The sequence below is a fragment of the Streptopelia decaocto genome, assembly GCF_964273445.1.
Source record: "Streptopelia decaocto genome assembly, chromosome: 1".
Taxonomy (NCBI): Eukaryota; Metazoa; Chordata; class Aves; order Columbiformes; family Columbidae; genus Streptopelia; species Streptopelia decaocto.
Window position 1 is genome coordinate 88,591,717 of NC_138663.1, and position 14,324 is coordinate 88,606,040.

The 14,324-nt window shown below is 40.2% G+C and overlaps 1 protein-coding gene across 2 annotated transcripts in view; it reads right to left on the reverse strand.

Moving 5' to 3' along the window:
* CRYBG3 (crystallin beta-gamma domain containing 3) overlaps positions 1-14,324 on the reverse strand; it is a 93,817-nt gene that overhangs the window by 59,401 nt on the left and 20,092 nt on the right. For both annotated transcript variants that reach the window (XR_014186651.1, XM_082076038.1), the window contains exon 3: positions 6,466-6,902. Coding sequence is in view for 1 of the 2 variants with exons in the window: in XM_082076038.1 (XP_081932164.1) it covers positions 6,466-6,902 (437 nt within the window). In the remaining variant the exon portion in view is untranslated. The remainder of the gene's footprint in view (positions 1-6,465; positions 6,903-14,324) is intronic.

Below are 14,324 nucleotides of genomic sequence, written 5' to 3' on the forward strand. Positions count from 1 at the left end.
GTCGAGAGAGGTTCTCCTGGCCCTCTACTCTGCCCTGGTGAGACCCCATCTGGAATATTGTGTCCAGTTCTAGGCCCCTCAGTTCCAGAAGGACAGGGAACTGCTGGAGAGAGTCCAGCACAGGGCAATGAAGATGATCAAGGGAGTGGAGCATCCCCTTATGAGGAAAGGCTGAGGGAGCTGTATCTCTTTAGCTTGGAGAAGAAGAAACTGAGGGGTGACCTCATTAATGTTTACAAATATATAAAGAGTGAGTGTTATGAGGATGGAGCCAGGCTCTTCTTGGTGACAACCAACGGTAGGACATGGGGTAAGGGGTTCAAACGGGAACACAAGAGGTTCCACTTAAATTTGAGAAGAAACTTCTTCTCAGTGAGGGTGACAGAGCACTGGAACAGGCTGCCCAGGGAGGTTGTGGAGTCTGCTACTCTGGAGACATTCAAAACCCACCTGGACACACTCCCGTGTAACCTCATCTGGGTGTTCCTGCTCTGGCAAGGGGATTGGACCAGATGATCTTTTGAGGCCCCTTCCGATCCCGAACATTCTGTGATTCTGTGATGACAGTTTGGGCATATCTCTGCAATTGCTGCTGGAGGCCTCCCTCCACAGTCCATCCAGAGAATTTAGGGGCAGGATGACCCTGATCCTTCTCCAGGACAGCCTTTTAAATCAATTTTGGGCCATATTTGGCTGTCCTACCCACATAACTTACAGTCAAGCGATAGCAGGTCACTTTTGGCAATGACTCCCTGTCCACCCAAGCACCAGCAACTGGACAACGCTGCACTTCCACAGTCGGTTTCTGAAGGCAGAAGCCAGGAAGCCACCAGGAGATGAATTACTGTGTCCCCATTTCCCCACCCCAAGATGCACACTCCTGCCCCCTCCTCCTCCTTGTGCTGCTTCACGTGCCTCCATAGCAAATGGTATCAGGGAATTAAGACCAACTGATCTAGGTGCAAACTGCAGTGCTTGCAGGCATGCAGGGCACATGCTGACAGGACCACCCAGGGTCCACAGCTGTCCTAGTGTTCCCCAGAGCCACCACCAAGGCAACCTCTTCCTACAAAGAGAAGCAGCTGTCTCTCCCATCTCTGACAGGCTGTGTATTACTATAGAAGTATGTATATTTGTCTGTATCACGGGAATCTTTATGCAGGTATTATTGTAATAGAAGTAATCAACAGAGTGCTCTTATTTTCCTCTTGCTGTCATCACCCAACAGATGCTTTCAAAGATGGATGGACACTGCCATGCTGTGTGTACACTTACAGTTTTAAATGTTCAGGTCCTGTATGTAAAATAGGTCCTGGGTAGGCAATTAGACAAGGACACAGGTCTGACCACAAGAGAAGTCTGATTTCAACAAATGCAGCAGCAGCAGCTTCACCACTCTTCTGCATCATTCTTCAGTAACTACTTGGTGAGACCATCACCCGGGATTAAGTGATTAAATTTCCATTCATTTATTTTTGATTGTCTGCCAAAGGCATCCGTAGGGAAAGATGAATGCTACCACTACTGACTGAATCAAAACCACAATACACAATCCATCAGACAAATTAAGGACTATGTTACTGTATCACCACAAGCCTGCATCTGACCAGTAACACAAAGGTGAATGACAATCTCTGAAACACATGTTAACCAGAACTATGTAGACCTGAAGGATTTTATCAGATGTATTTCTAACAGAGCAAAATAAAAGGACAGGGTTTTTTGTACCACTAAGATGGGAAATACTATGCCATTAGAGGTATAACAACAGGTGGGTACTACCGGAGTCCATTCTTGGGAATCTTAGAGAAACAGCCTCAATTTTGCAGCCAAATGATTGCTTGTTAGTGAAAGATAATATATTAGTAAGTAAAATACTTAGATTCTAGGAAAGAAAGAATGCGGGCAAACCCATGTTTTATATTTGTCACCTACTTTATGAAATCTCTTTCATGTAGACTTTCAACAGTGATAAATCAGGTGAAGTGCAACCCTGCTGTTCTACGGTTTTACCTCTAGGGCTTATTTCATCAATTAAAGGTTGGCTATTAACATCATTAGGAAGGAGTGCAAAGGCTAAAACTAAACATGAACTTTTCACTTTTATACTTAGTGCTCTGCCAGTGTGGACTATTCTACACAGAAGTTGTCATCTTACCTAAGAAAGAGATTTTCTACACTTAGTAGCAAACATCTCACTTCGCATTTTTTTCCTCTTACAGCTGAATAAGCATTACTTTAAAACTGTATTTTATATTTTACCAACCTCACCCCTTCACCATTAACCTTCTATAGAACAATACCAGCCCAATTGGTTGCTTCACTTCTCAGTGGCAATGAAATCTTCAGCCATCCCAGACAAATGGAAGACTAAGGGTTGTGCTAACTGGAGACTAAGCCAACCCAACTCTCCTCACCCATCTTCCATGCTGCAATTATTATGCTACTGCCCACAGTAACTGCTATCTAGAAACTGCGCAATTTATCATGGTTTTGTCCTCTGTGCTCCTCCTTTACCACTTGCCACTGTACGGATTAAAGGAGCAGAAGCCCTTGAGGTACAATTACCTCTGAGCCAGTCAGCCAGGGTGACAGAGGAATAACGTGACCTGCACATTTTGTCTATCACAAACACGTACTCCACAGACTGAGGTCATGAATTCCACTTTCCTTGGCTCGAGGCCTGGAAACTTGAGTCTTTAGCAAGTGCCAGGCCTCCCACTGAGGGCAATATTAACCTCAGCCTACAGGTCAGCATGGGCCAATTTCCTCGTATTTTGCAAAATATTGCTTTAAGGATATGAGGTTAATGAAGTTGTCTGGGTAGAAGCATCTGAGACCATTTGTAGGTATTTCAGTTCTGAAAGGTGTTAGTTTTTTTGTTTGTTTGTTTTTTGTGGTTTTTTTTTGTTTTTTTGTTTGTTTGTTTTTTTGTGTTGTTTTTTTTTTTGGTTGGGGTGTTTTTACAACTCTAATGGGGATTATGCAATATAACAATTGTCCCTCTTTCACTTGCCATTGCAACCTCCTCCCCTAACCACAGATACCCTCTAATTCAACATTTGACAGTAGTTTAGAATTAACAAATTCATGCAAATGTTCCTCATGACAGAGGAAACAGTTGTAAGATTAATAACGCAGTGGTCTTAAGGATTTGTAAAGCTCTCAGCTTCAATTTGCCTCTACATTAAATGCTAAGTTTGCAGTTTAACATAACAATCAATGGAATCAATAGTACTTTTGAATCTGTATGTATCACTAGCATTTGTCTTTTGGGACCAAATCTTCAAGAGATTAGCCAAAGTCTACACTCACACCATCCCTTCCCTTCATGGTATCCACTGACCTTCCTGTTCCTTTGTCCTACATCTTTCCCTGCCTCCATCATTATTTGTGTACACCCACTTCCAACTACTTCTTAGGACTTTCTACAAAACTTACTTCTTAGGACTTTCTACAAAACTATCTAGCCACTACTCAGTAATCAGGAGCACTTTTACAGTTTAACTATGCTAAGTGGATACCAGTTAGTTAATATTTAGTAAAGAAGCTAGCTAATGCTGAAAAGAAAAAAAAAACAACCTGCTCTACATTCCTTAGACTTTTATAAACTAAAAAAGAAGAAATCCGGCATAATCACATCCATTACTGAAAGAAGAGGTATCCTCAATTCAAACTTTTTTTAAAAGTAAACAGAGCAAACCTCTGCTTCTAGATTGTTATTTCAATGTCTCGTTACTAATTGCTTCAGAAACACAGTTCACATTGTGTAGTCAGGCAGAGAAAAACATACACAGAAGTTACAGAGATTGTCTAATTTCTTCATATCCTGAGCCAAAAACTGGCAGAATGTACACTGTACTTTTGAGAATAAGTTTAAAAGGAAAATCACTGGTTTAACATTTGCCGGATTTATCAACAGCTACAACCAAGAAAACCCGCAAGTTTTCTTCCATTTAAAAACAGTGATTTTCCACAGAAAAACTTCATTCTGTATATAGATGAACTTACTCCTACCTCCAAACCAGCAACACACATTTTTATATGCTTGCCTCACCATAAGACAGGTAAAAGATGCTGAGAAAAATCTACACTGGTTTGCATAGCTTATCTAACAATATAGGACAGTGTCAATACATGGTAAATTGAAAATGCCAGCTGTAACTTCGATTTCAAGGAAACCAAAATAACTCAAAAATATTTGCACAGAGCAAGGAGGTCGCATCAGTGATTTAACAGCCACACTTTCCAAACTCTGTAAGCTTTTATTAATGCCAGACTTATTAATCCACATTGTTCTGAAGAATTCACAAGAAGCAAACGAAGACTGAGACCACCTGACCCCCTAAACTGTGCATATAGACTGCCTAGCACCTTACCAGTTTACTGCTTAAAGACTAACTTTGTAAGGGCTGACCATGGCTGCCTCTCATCCACTTATTGCAGGCTCCAATTGCCATGTTTAGTTGACCACATATTTGGCCTTCAGTTTATCCTCCAAGATTCGTGTTTGTCTGAATAGACAGGAGAGACTCAGTGTAAGAGGACTGACTTTGTTGGGAAGGAGAGTAAGAAAAAAAACCTGCATAGAGGACAGATTACCACTGCAAACTGAACAGCACAACTATTAGCTGTGCGTGGAGAGAGCAAGAAAGACAATAAGGAAAAAACTACATGGAATGGAGCAAAAAGTGAAAAAGTTCTACTAATGCCTTCTGTCTTTTTTGACTAAGCTCTCTTTGAGGCAAGGAGTGACTTTTTTCTTATCTCTGCATAGCCCTCGGCTATGCAATGGCACATGACTTACCTGCCCATTTCCAGAGCATACTACAGAAACAGCAAAGAGCAGCATGAGAGTGATGCAGCCAGCCTGTCCAATGGGTTTAAAAAATGCAGAGTCAGTTCAGGAAACAGACTGAGTAACATAATGCTCCTAGGTCTCTCCAGATAGCAACTAAGGGGAGGAGAAATTTTCTTCTATATCGATCAATGAAGTGGGGGTGCTGGGCTGCGACACGTCATGTTGGAAAAAGGGTCAGTCAGGTGTGTGCTACCGCGATAAGAATCTGTAATAAAAACCAGTCGACCACGTCATGGACCAGAGTACTCATGAGAACACAACCATTATTATTATTAATTACAAACACTTGTACTTTGGCAGTGGAAATACAGTCTTAAGTTCAGAAGAACGGGTATCACATCTCCTATTCATATCCTGATCAGCCATTACATTTATCATATAAAGGTGAAGGACAGATGCTTCAAATCATTAGTCCATTGAATAATAAATAAGAACAGAGTGCTGGAGACATCTCAATATGGAAGTGAAATTCATTAAGCAACTACTTTGGGAATCTCTGACCTCCTCTATGGAGGTGAAACACTTCACATGCCATGGATAAATATACTGAGTACAACTCAAATTAGTTTTAGAACTTAAAAGTAAAAAAAAGTGTTTCTTCTTAGTACATCCTCCCATTCTGTAGTACACACAGGAGCATTGTGATAGACTTACTGGTTACCCACATCATTACTTTTGGCTTAAGTTTCAAATAAATACCCTGGGCAGTATTAAAAATCTGAGTAAACATTACTTTCAGATTCATTGCCTGTGGACTAGTTCATATTCTACATACCTATCAAAAACTGGACAGGCAGCACACACATACATACATACCTAACTCCAAACCTGTGCTGTACTGGCCCACATACACTCAAATATTCAACAGAACAGCTACAAATGGTTTTGGAATACTATTACCTATGATTATGCCATGATCAGAGGGCTTTTGTTACATACGGTGTGGACCACAGCCAATGTTCCTGCTTTTCTACTCTCATTGGTGCCCTTGGCACCATTTTTTTGGAATTCTCTTTTAGAAATATTACACGACTGTTAAGGATGATGCATATTTAAGCTAATCGAGTATTTTATATAACCTTCTTTAAAATACAGGAAAACCCCAAAGACAAAGGGTAAACAAAATGCATAAGCAAAAATCACCAAGTCAAATAAACCAGGAAAGATCTTTTGAAAATTAGGAAATCTTACTTGCAGAAGTAAAACCACTGAACTAGTCAGATACAGAAAGGACAAACATCCAAACCTTTATTTAGCTACACTATGGACAGAAATAAGCTCTTTACACTTTCTTTTTTTTTTTTTTTAAGTAGATCTACAATACTGAACATATTTCTAAATGCCACATCCTTAACCTTTCTTAATGCTTAGATGCATAGCCATAAGAGTCCTAGAAAATCTTCTTTAAAGTTGTATTTTGTCGCAGTTGACTTCTCATTTATTTAAGGTAGTTGCACAATGTAGTTTTGCACAGTGTCAAGTCAGGGGCACTCCAATCATCCTGAGAAATTACAGTCATTATTCATACAGCAAAATTAGGCAAGGTAGATCTGTGCACACACAAACAAACATTAACATATTTAATACTGAATTATAAAACTTACTTTTGTGCATCTGCAGATCGTTTCCAGCTTCCTTGCAGATCCTGTGAGATATCTTTTCCAATATTATTTAAGTTGGCACCATCTTTATTTATAGAATCCTCTTTTATTCTAGCTGTAGAACAGATAGGTTCTTCAATTTTTGGACACTTTGGCTGCATGTCCTCTGGAAGGGTATTTGTGTTCTGTAAATCCTTTTCACATCTGTTGGGCTCATTTTGGAAGGTAGAAGGTTTAGATTCTACCGAAGATGATTTTGTTGCAATGTTAAATAAGCTTCCAAGAAAATTAAAAAAACCTTCTCGGGGTTGCTTGTCTTTATCGGCTGCTTTGGTTCCAGGAGTCAAACTAGGAAGGCTATTAGCCTTTTTCAGCTCCTCCTGGATTTCAGACTTGCTAAGTTCTTCTGTGGAATGGTTCTTCTCTTCATTTTGACAAACCTAAGAAAAATAGAAGAAGTGCATAAGGAAAATGTTTCCTGTCATCTTCATACATTTCCCAATTCCTCAATTTGAATTTGTTCCCATGCATTGTATTCCTTTCAGGACATCTGTTGTTTAAAGGTTCATTTTAAGATCAAAGCCCTGCACTCTCTTTTTGTACTAAAAAGGTCCCTATTCTACAAAAAGCCAAAAGGACTACATAGGCCAGAAGACTCACAAAGCAGCTGCTGGAGAAGAAAAGTACAGAAGGACAGATGGGGAACAATTGCTTCAATTGGCAGAAAAAAAACCCGAGGAAGAAGCAAGGAACAATTTTTCACACTTCAGACTCTAATCTACCCCAAAAGCACAGCTTTACAAACAAATTTGTATGAGCTTGTGAGAGGAACAGTTTTCAGCTTGCAAATATATGAGAAGCACCATAGCAAAACGCAAGCATACTGTAGCCTTAAACAGAGTAACCTCCACTTGCAAAAACCCAGGAGAATCAAGAGCAAGATTTGGATAAACCAAACTCAATTCACGTGCCAGAAATTAATCCTACCCGCTATCCTTAGCAACCCCATGTTGCACCCTTTGGCCAGCTTTCTGTCAACTCCACAGGCAATTAACTGCACGGCTCTATTTTCCAACCTGTTTGTAGTCTCAGCTCCACGGTTCACCATGCTCAAACTGCAGAGTTTTCCACACAGCTGAAGTCCTCCACACCGCTACTCCTGCACCCATGGCCTTCTGAACTGCCCGTCACCTAACTGAAAACAATTAGTACTAAGGTAGGGATTCACCTCATGTAAACCACCTCTTCATTTCTTCCTTCAACTCAGCTGAGCATCTGTCTCCAGGGGCCAGACAAGCTCTGTTCCTCACCAATTTATGCCCTTGAACTTCCTTGGTGCCAGCTTCTCTTACCGATCCAAGAACTGCTGCCCAAGCCCATGCTACTTCTGCCAAGACCACCTGCCCCAAAATATGATGCAACTTCACTGGCAGGCTTTACAAATACCACATGTAACCACAGTTTCAGCCTCACAATCTAAAATTGCTTTTTCCCTGGACCTCCCTCCCATCCTCACCCTTCATTAGTGGGTGTCATTTGCTATTGCTGCCTATTTTATCTAAACAGTACAACGCTTCTAATTTCAATTCCTGTTTCAAGCCAGTTTACTAAAACAGAATAAAGTTAACCCAGCTTTTCTTAAATACAATCTATTCTGCTCAACAGGAGTGGGGAAAGAGAACATTAACAAAAGTCCCATGCAAATTTTAGTTGTGTCAATAATATCTTAGGATAAAAGTAATTGATTCAAATTGGATAACACCTACCCATCCAATCTAAGCAGAAAGCTACTACCTGCATTAGGTTGCTAATCCTATTTCAACTTGAAGACATATTTGTTTCAAGTAACCTAAAATAAGCAAGTAGGCTTATTTGTTAATAATCCATCTAGGATCATGTTAATGATGAAAAAACTTCTAATGAACACAGTTTAATCCTTAGGGAACAGCAATTTCTTAAAAACTTGCAAGTTACACTTTGTGATACTGGAGCAGTGGTCTTTAATCTTCTATCTTCAAGCAATATTTTTTCACCTTTTCCATATAAAGAGTAGATGCAATTACTTAATATTAAGTGATCAGACATATGTGTTGAAAATTGAATTGTTTATATGAGGATAGAAACTGAATGGCATTAATTTGTCCTTGGGAAATCCATACAACCTCTGTTTTCTTCACATAGGCAAGACACTCAAACAAGCACATTAAACCTTCAAGTAAACTTTCAAAAGCGGGCTAAGTCAAATACCTTTTTCATCCCATCTGTGACAAATCCCACCTGTCCCCACACGCCACACTAATCAATAGCTGATGCGTCACAAAGGGATGTAGTCACCCCTGTAGTATTCAGGGATTTACTATTTGCAAATACTTTACAGGTCAACTCAAATACACTCCTGGAAATTAAGATGACAACACTGCAGCTTAGAGATGTACGGCAGTGCTGGCTGGGATCTTCAGCACTAGGCAAACTATGCAAGTAACATGCAAACCTGGGATGAATCCCGTGAACAATTAACTCAGTTTCATAGGAACTAAGTACTTTGCACAAGGAAATACAAAAAAGAAACTACGACAACAAAAAATCCCCAAATTTTATAATATTCATACATGAATGATTCACCATAGCCAACTTCAAAATTCTACTGTCATAGTTTCTTTCTTCACTTTGATACCTCAGCATTCTTCAACACCAGTTTTTGATTCAACTTTAAGTGAGGGAGGGCATTTCTCCCTTGTTCTGTGATTAGCATCATTCATGCAAATTTCTCAGATTTAAAAGAGCATCTCAGTGCAGGAAGTGCACACAAATCTTATTTTCTCTGCAGATAGAACCATCATGGGCTATAAACATTTATATTATTACAATCTCTATAAAGGTAACAGCTAAATGCTAGACCAGAGAAGAAAATATTACATTCAAAACTTGTCAACAGTTCAGTATCCTGGGGTTTTGTTGTTTTTTGGTTGGGATTTTTTGTTGCTGTTTGTGTGTGTGTTTAGTGGTGGTGTTTTGTTTTTGGTTTGGCAATTTTTTTTTTTTTTTTTCTTGGTGTGTGTTTAAGTGATTTGTATTCAGGAACTAGTGCTCAGGAACTAAGACTTCAAATATGACTAAATCTCTACATGTGAAATTCTTCCACTAGCAACTCTGAGACATAACGTTTATAAAGACTGTGCTGCTTATTTGTAAGCATAATTCATGCCCTGCATGAAAAGCTGTTTTGTAGTCTCTGTTTCCAGAAACAGAAATCTATTTAGACTTTCCTTCCTCTTTAATCTTCCTTTCCTTACTTAACTTTTGGTAAATCAAAGGAACAGGAAGTTTTAATATGAAAGGGTCCTTCCATACCTTTAACCATAAATAGTGTCTTGCATTAAAAAAGCCCCGGAGAATATTTACACTGTGCTTACTTGAAGATATATGTGGGTAATTAAGTCCCAACACAGAAACTATGCAAATCTTTCTTCCTTTCAATATAATCAACCCTACACTACATATATTCTCTCTTCTACTCCACTTTGGCTTTGCTATGAAAGACAGCAGAAGCTATTGGTGTTTTATCATTTACCGATAAAATCTCAATTCAAAGTTTAAGGCACTGTTTAGGCATTTGACCAAAAAAAAAAACAAAAAAAACAAAAAACCAAACAACTGTTCCTGCTACAAATTTTGGAGTTTGTATTTTAAGATCATGCCATATTCAAAGTACTGAGACGAAAGCACATGATCTGTGAGGCCAGTAAGCTTTTAACACAGCAGAAGCCTTCAGGCACAAGCACCTGACAAACACAGCAGCATGATGGCAATTCCACAAGGCAACATCACTGTAACTTTCACTTATTTCCTATGCCTCTCTCTGAGCTTGTTTCTGACAGAAGCCCCCAGCAAATGCTATGGGGAAAAAAGGCAAGGGCGTTGGGTATACACAAAGTAATCCTTTCCCTGGTATATCCCACCAGTTTCCAAGAGTCAGGGCTTTTAGTTGATGTTGACAACAGCAGTTGCATCTGTCCCCCAGTTAGGCTTGAGCAGCTTGATATTCGCAACACTGGAATAATATCAGTGACTCTTATATCAGTTACATTTCATATCATTGGTTAAAAAAAGAAAAAAAGTCCTTCTTCAGTGTCATAGAATCATTTTGGTTCAAAGAGAACTTTAAGATTGTCAGGTCTAACCATTAACCTCACACTGCCAAGTCCACCACTAAACCATGTCACCAAGAACCTCATCTATTCATCTTCTAATCACCTCCAGGGATGGTGACTCCAATACTTCCCTGGGCAGACTGTTCCAGTGCCTGACAACCCTTTCCATTAAGAAGTTTTTCCTAATATCCAATCTACACCTCCCCTGGCACAACTTGAGGCCATTTGCTCTTGTCCTATCACTTGTTACCTGGGAGAAGAGACCAACACCCTCCATGCTACAACCTCCTTTCAGGTTGTTGTAGAGGGTGCGAAGGTCTCCCCTTGGCCTCCTTTTCTCCAGGCTAAACAGCCCCAGTTCCCTCAGCTGCTCCTCATCAGACTTGTGCTTCAGACCCCTCACCAGCTTTGTTGCCCTTCTCTGAACTCTCTCCAGCACCTCAATGTCTTTCTGTAGTGAGGGGCCCAAAACTGAACATAGTATTTGAGGTGCAGCCTCACCAGTATCCAATCACAGGAGGACAATCACTCCCCTAATCCCACTGGCCACACTATTCTCGATACAAGTCAGGCTTACCATGCAAGCAACAGTTTTTAGAGTAAAACCCACCTGTCAGATACCATTGAGATCCTTGCTGATGCAAGGAAAAAACGTTTCCTGCTGTAGTGTTGTCTTTCTGCTCCTTTTGTATATGGACTGTCATCAGTCTTCCCCTTGCCTCCCCCTTTCCCACTCTCTGTGAGCTTTCCTGCTTGTGACATGCTTCATAAAGCTTTAATTCCTCTAGCAACTTGTTACTCAAAGTTTCACTGGGCAAGCTCTGGGTAACCTGGCTTGACCTTATAGCTGAGCCTACTTTAAGCAGGAGGCTTGGCTAGATGACATCCGAGAGTCCCTTCAACCTGAATTATCCTATGGTCCTGCGACCTCACGTGCAGTGAGGCTGGCGCAGAGGGGAAGCTTGGCAGAGCGTGAAACAAGGTTATGACTCAAGTCAGGTGACTGAAGAGACTGCAGCTATAACCGATGCCGTGTCCACTGCGCACTCAGGTAGCGCGGTCCCACCTTGCTGAAGCAACCGCTGCAGAGAAGCTTGGCAGTTGGGACTCAAAAGACAAGCCCACAATGTCTTTTCTCAAGTACGATTCTTATCTGAGCTAATTTATTCATCGTTAGACTAGGTATATTTTCCAGGCTGTAATCTACTCCTGACTGTAGCACAGACATACACCCAAAGCATAATTGCACCCACGCAGTCAGAGGCACAGGGCTTGCTCCTGGTGTGAACAGACCCCCCCAGCGCAGAGAGCAGCTACAGCAGCACAACAGCCCCCTGAGGAGGGATCGCTCTGCCAGGTTTGCCTCGCCTCCCATACCAGCTGGGAACAGCCACCCTCGTCCCTGCTGTCCCACAGCAGTTGAGTGGCAAAAGTTCAAATTGCCAGAGGTTCTCATTCGGCAGGAGTTACTGCCTGCCAAGAATACAATCTCTTTTATTGCCCTAATGAGTGAATGAAATGAAAACATTAACAGCATTAAAACACAGATCTCCGCGAACAAAGAATTAGCTTCCAGCCACGAGAGCCAGACATTTCTGATGTCGCTCCCTATGAACGAACACTCATTACAAAGCAGAAACTCCAGACAGCTGCGTGGAGACCTCTCACCAACCGTCTGTCCCGCTGTGCTGGGACCTGCGGATGGAGGACATTCTGGGGATCATGTGGGTACGCTTGTGCCCTCTAACCACCCCATCTCACCTGCGGCTGTGAGAAGACAATCAGCCAGCAGAATTTTAGGATCATCACTGAATCACCCCAGGGACTTTCGACAAGCCCCAACATTTAACCCCAACACTTCAATTTACTCATCTGAGAAACAACTTTAACCCAGAATTTCTGTTTGCTAGCATATAGGAGGAGTTTAAGAGTTTCAGATTAAAGTCCTGGGTGCACAAAGTAGCACGTTTAAGCATTGCTACCACTAATTCTGGAAAATTAACCATGTTCTAGCTTTGGCTTTGACCTTTCAACATAGCTAAGGTGACTGCATTTCATTTAACAAATCTGAGCATCCCGTTTAATCTGAACAGCAATAATCTGTAAATTTTGTATGCTAAACAAGATCCACACTGAGATAACCTGAGTTGCAGGCAGACCACTACAACCCCACAATGAGTCACTACTGAATGTTTTTCAGCACATTTCCTTCCTCGAGGAGGCCAAAGTATCTTTGGCATTATCTCCCACTTGTTTGCAATGGGTACATTAAATCCACATATGAAATAAGCTTTTTTATTTTTTCCAGCTACTGTAAGGAAAAGAGGTTAAGCATTCTCAACCAACAGGAGTCAATACATACAGAAACCAAACGAAACCAACCAGATATAGTGACACATAGACTAGGAACAAGACTTGTTTAAGAAAATTGGGAAAGTATGAAGAGAAATTCAGGAAAAATTACTATAAGCCATCAAAATACTCGATAGATATTCCTCAATAGAATTCCTAGAAGTCCACTGTTGCTAGTGTTAATGACAAAAACAGATTTCAAAAACTTGCGGTTGAAGTAGGTTTTTCCTTTTTATGACAGCAAAGTGGTGATGAAGAAGACGCAAAGAGTTAAACCATTGAAAAAACTATTAACTTTTAATTAAATAATACCTTTTAAATAATCAGAAAAAGAAAAAAACCCACAAAGAAAAACAAAGTCAGCCTTGGGGTTTTGAGGGGATTTAAGTCAAACGTGAGTTCTGTATCTCTACACATAAATGATGCTTTGAACCTCTGAATACTTTGGCTTTTTTTATACTGTGAAGTTTTCCTTCCGCATCCTCCTTTCTCTGCTTGTTTTGACATGAAAAAAAATCAGGTCACGACAACCCTCAAAGACAAGAATAGCTAGAAGATTAATGAAATCGTAGCATCTTCATAATCAGGAGTAAAAGTTAAGTAAGAGGAAGGAACTTCTAGTTGAACTGCATCAGGTTTGCATTTAAAAAAATAAACCTACTTTAATTCAATGACTATTTAACATTTGGAGATGCAACTGCATCTGTCCAAAGTTCAGCAATGGGACTTTAAAAACTTGTTTATCCATTTGAATTCTTGAAACACCAAGAGTCCTTAATGTAGATTTAATTTGTCAAATGAGGAAAGAAAAGATGAAACAAACTTTCTCTGAAACTCTAGTGTTCACCTAAAATCTGCGGAAATATCTAGACTCACCCTCCCTGGCAACAGAACAAAAACCAAGGCGTTAAGAGTAAACACTTCAAAAGAATAGAGAAAAAGGAGATGCAATTTGAAATAAAGTTTCTGCTAAGTCACCTTTATGGAGAATTGTAAACTCCATTAAAGTATCTAGAATGACAAAGTGAACTTTATAATTTAAAGAATTCTGTTTACACCATTTGCAGAATTACTTCAGAATTTTTCCCTCCTGAATTTTCTCCTGAAGTTACTGTAAAGTTCTGATTTCAGTTTAAAGATTCCTGTGTAGTCTTATCTAGGTGTTTCTGTTCTGGCAGGGGGATTGGACTAGATGATCTTTTGAGGTCCCTTCCTATCCCTAACATTCTGTGATTAGTCAGTTCTCAGTATGTAACCATCACCTTATTTCTGCAAGGTCCAGTAAGGAGCCAGAGAGAAAAGCATTAAATTGTCTATCTTATTTCTGTTCTTTCCTCTAAATTTTCCCCAATATTACAC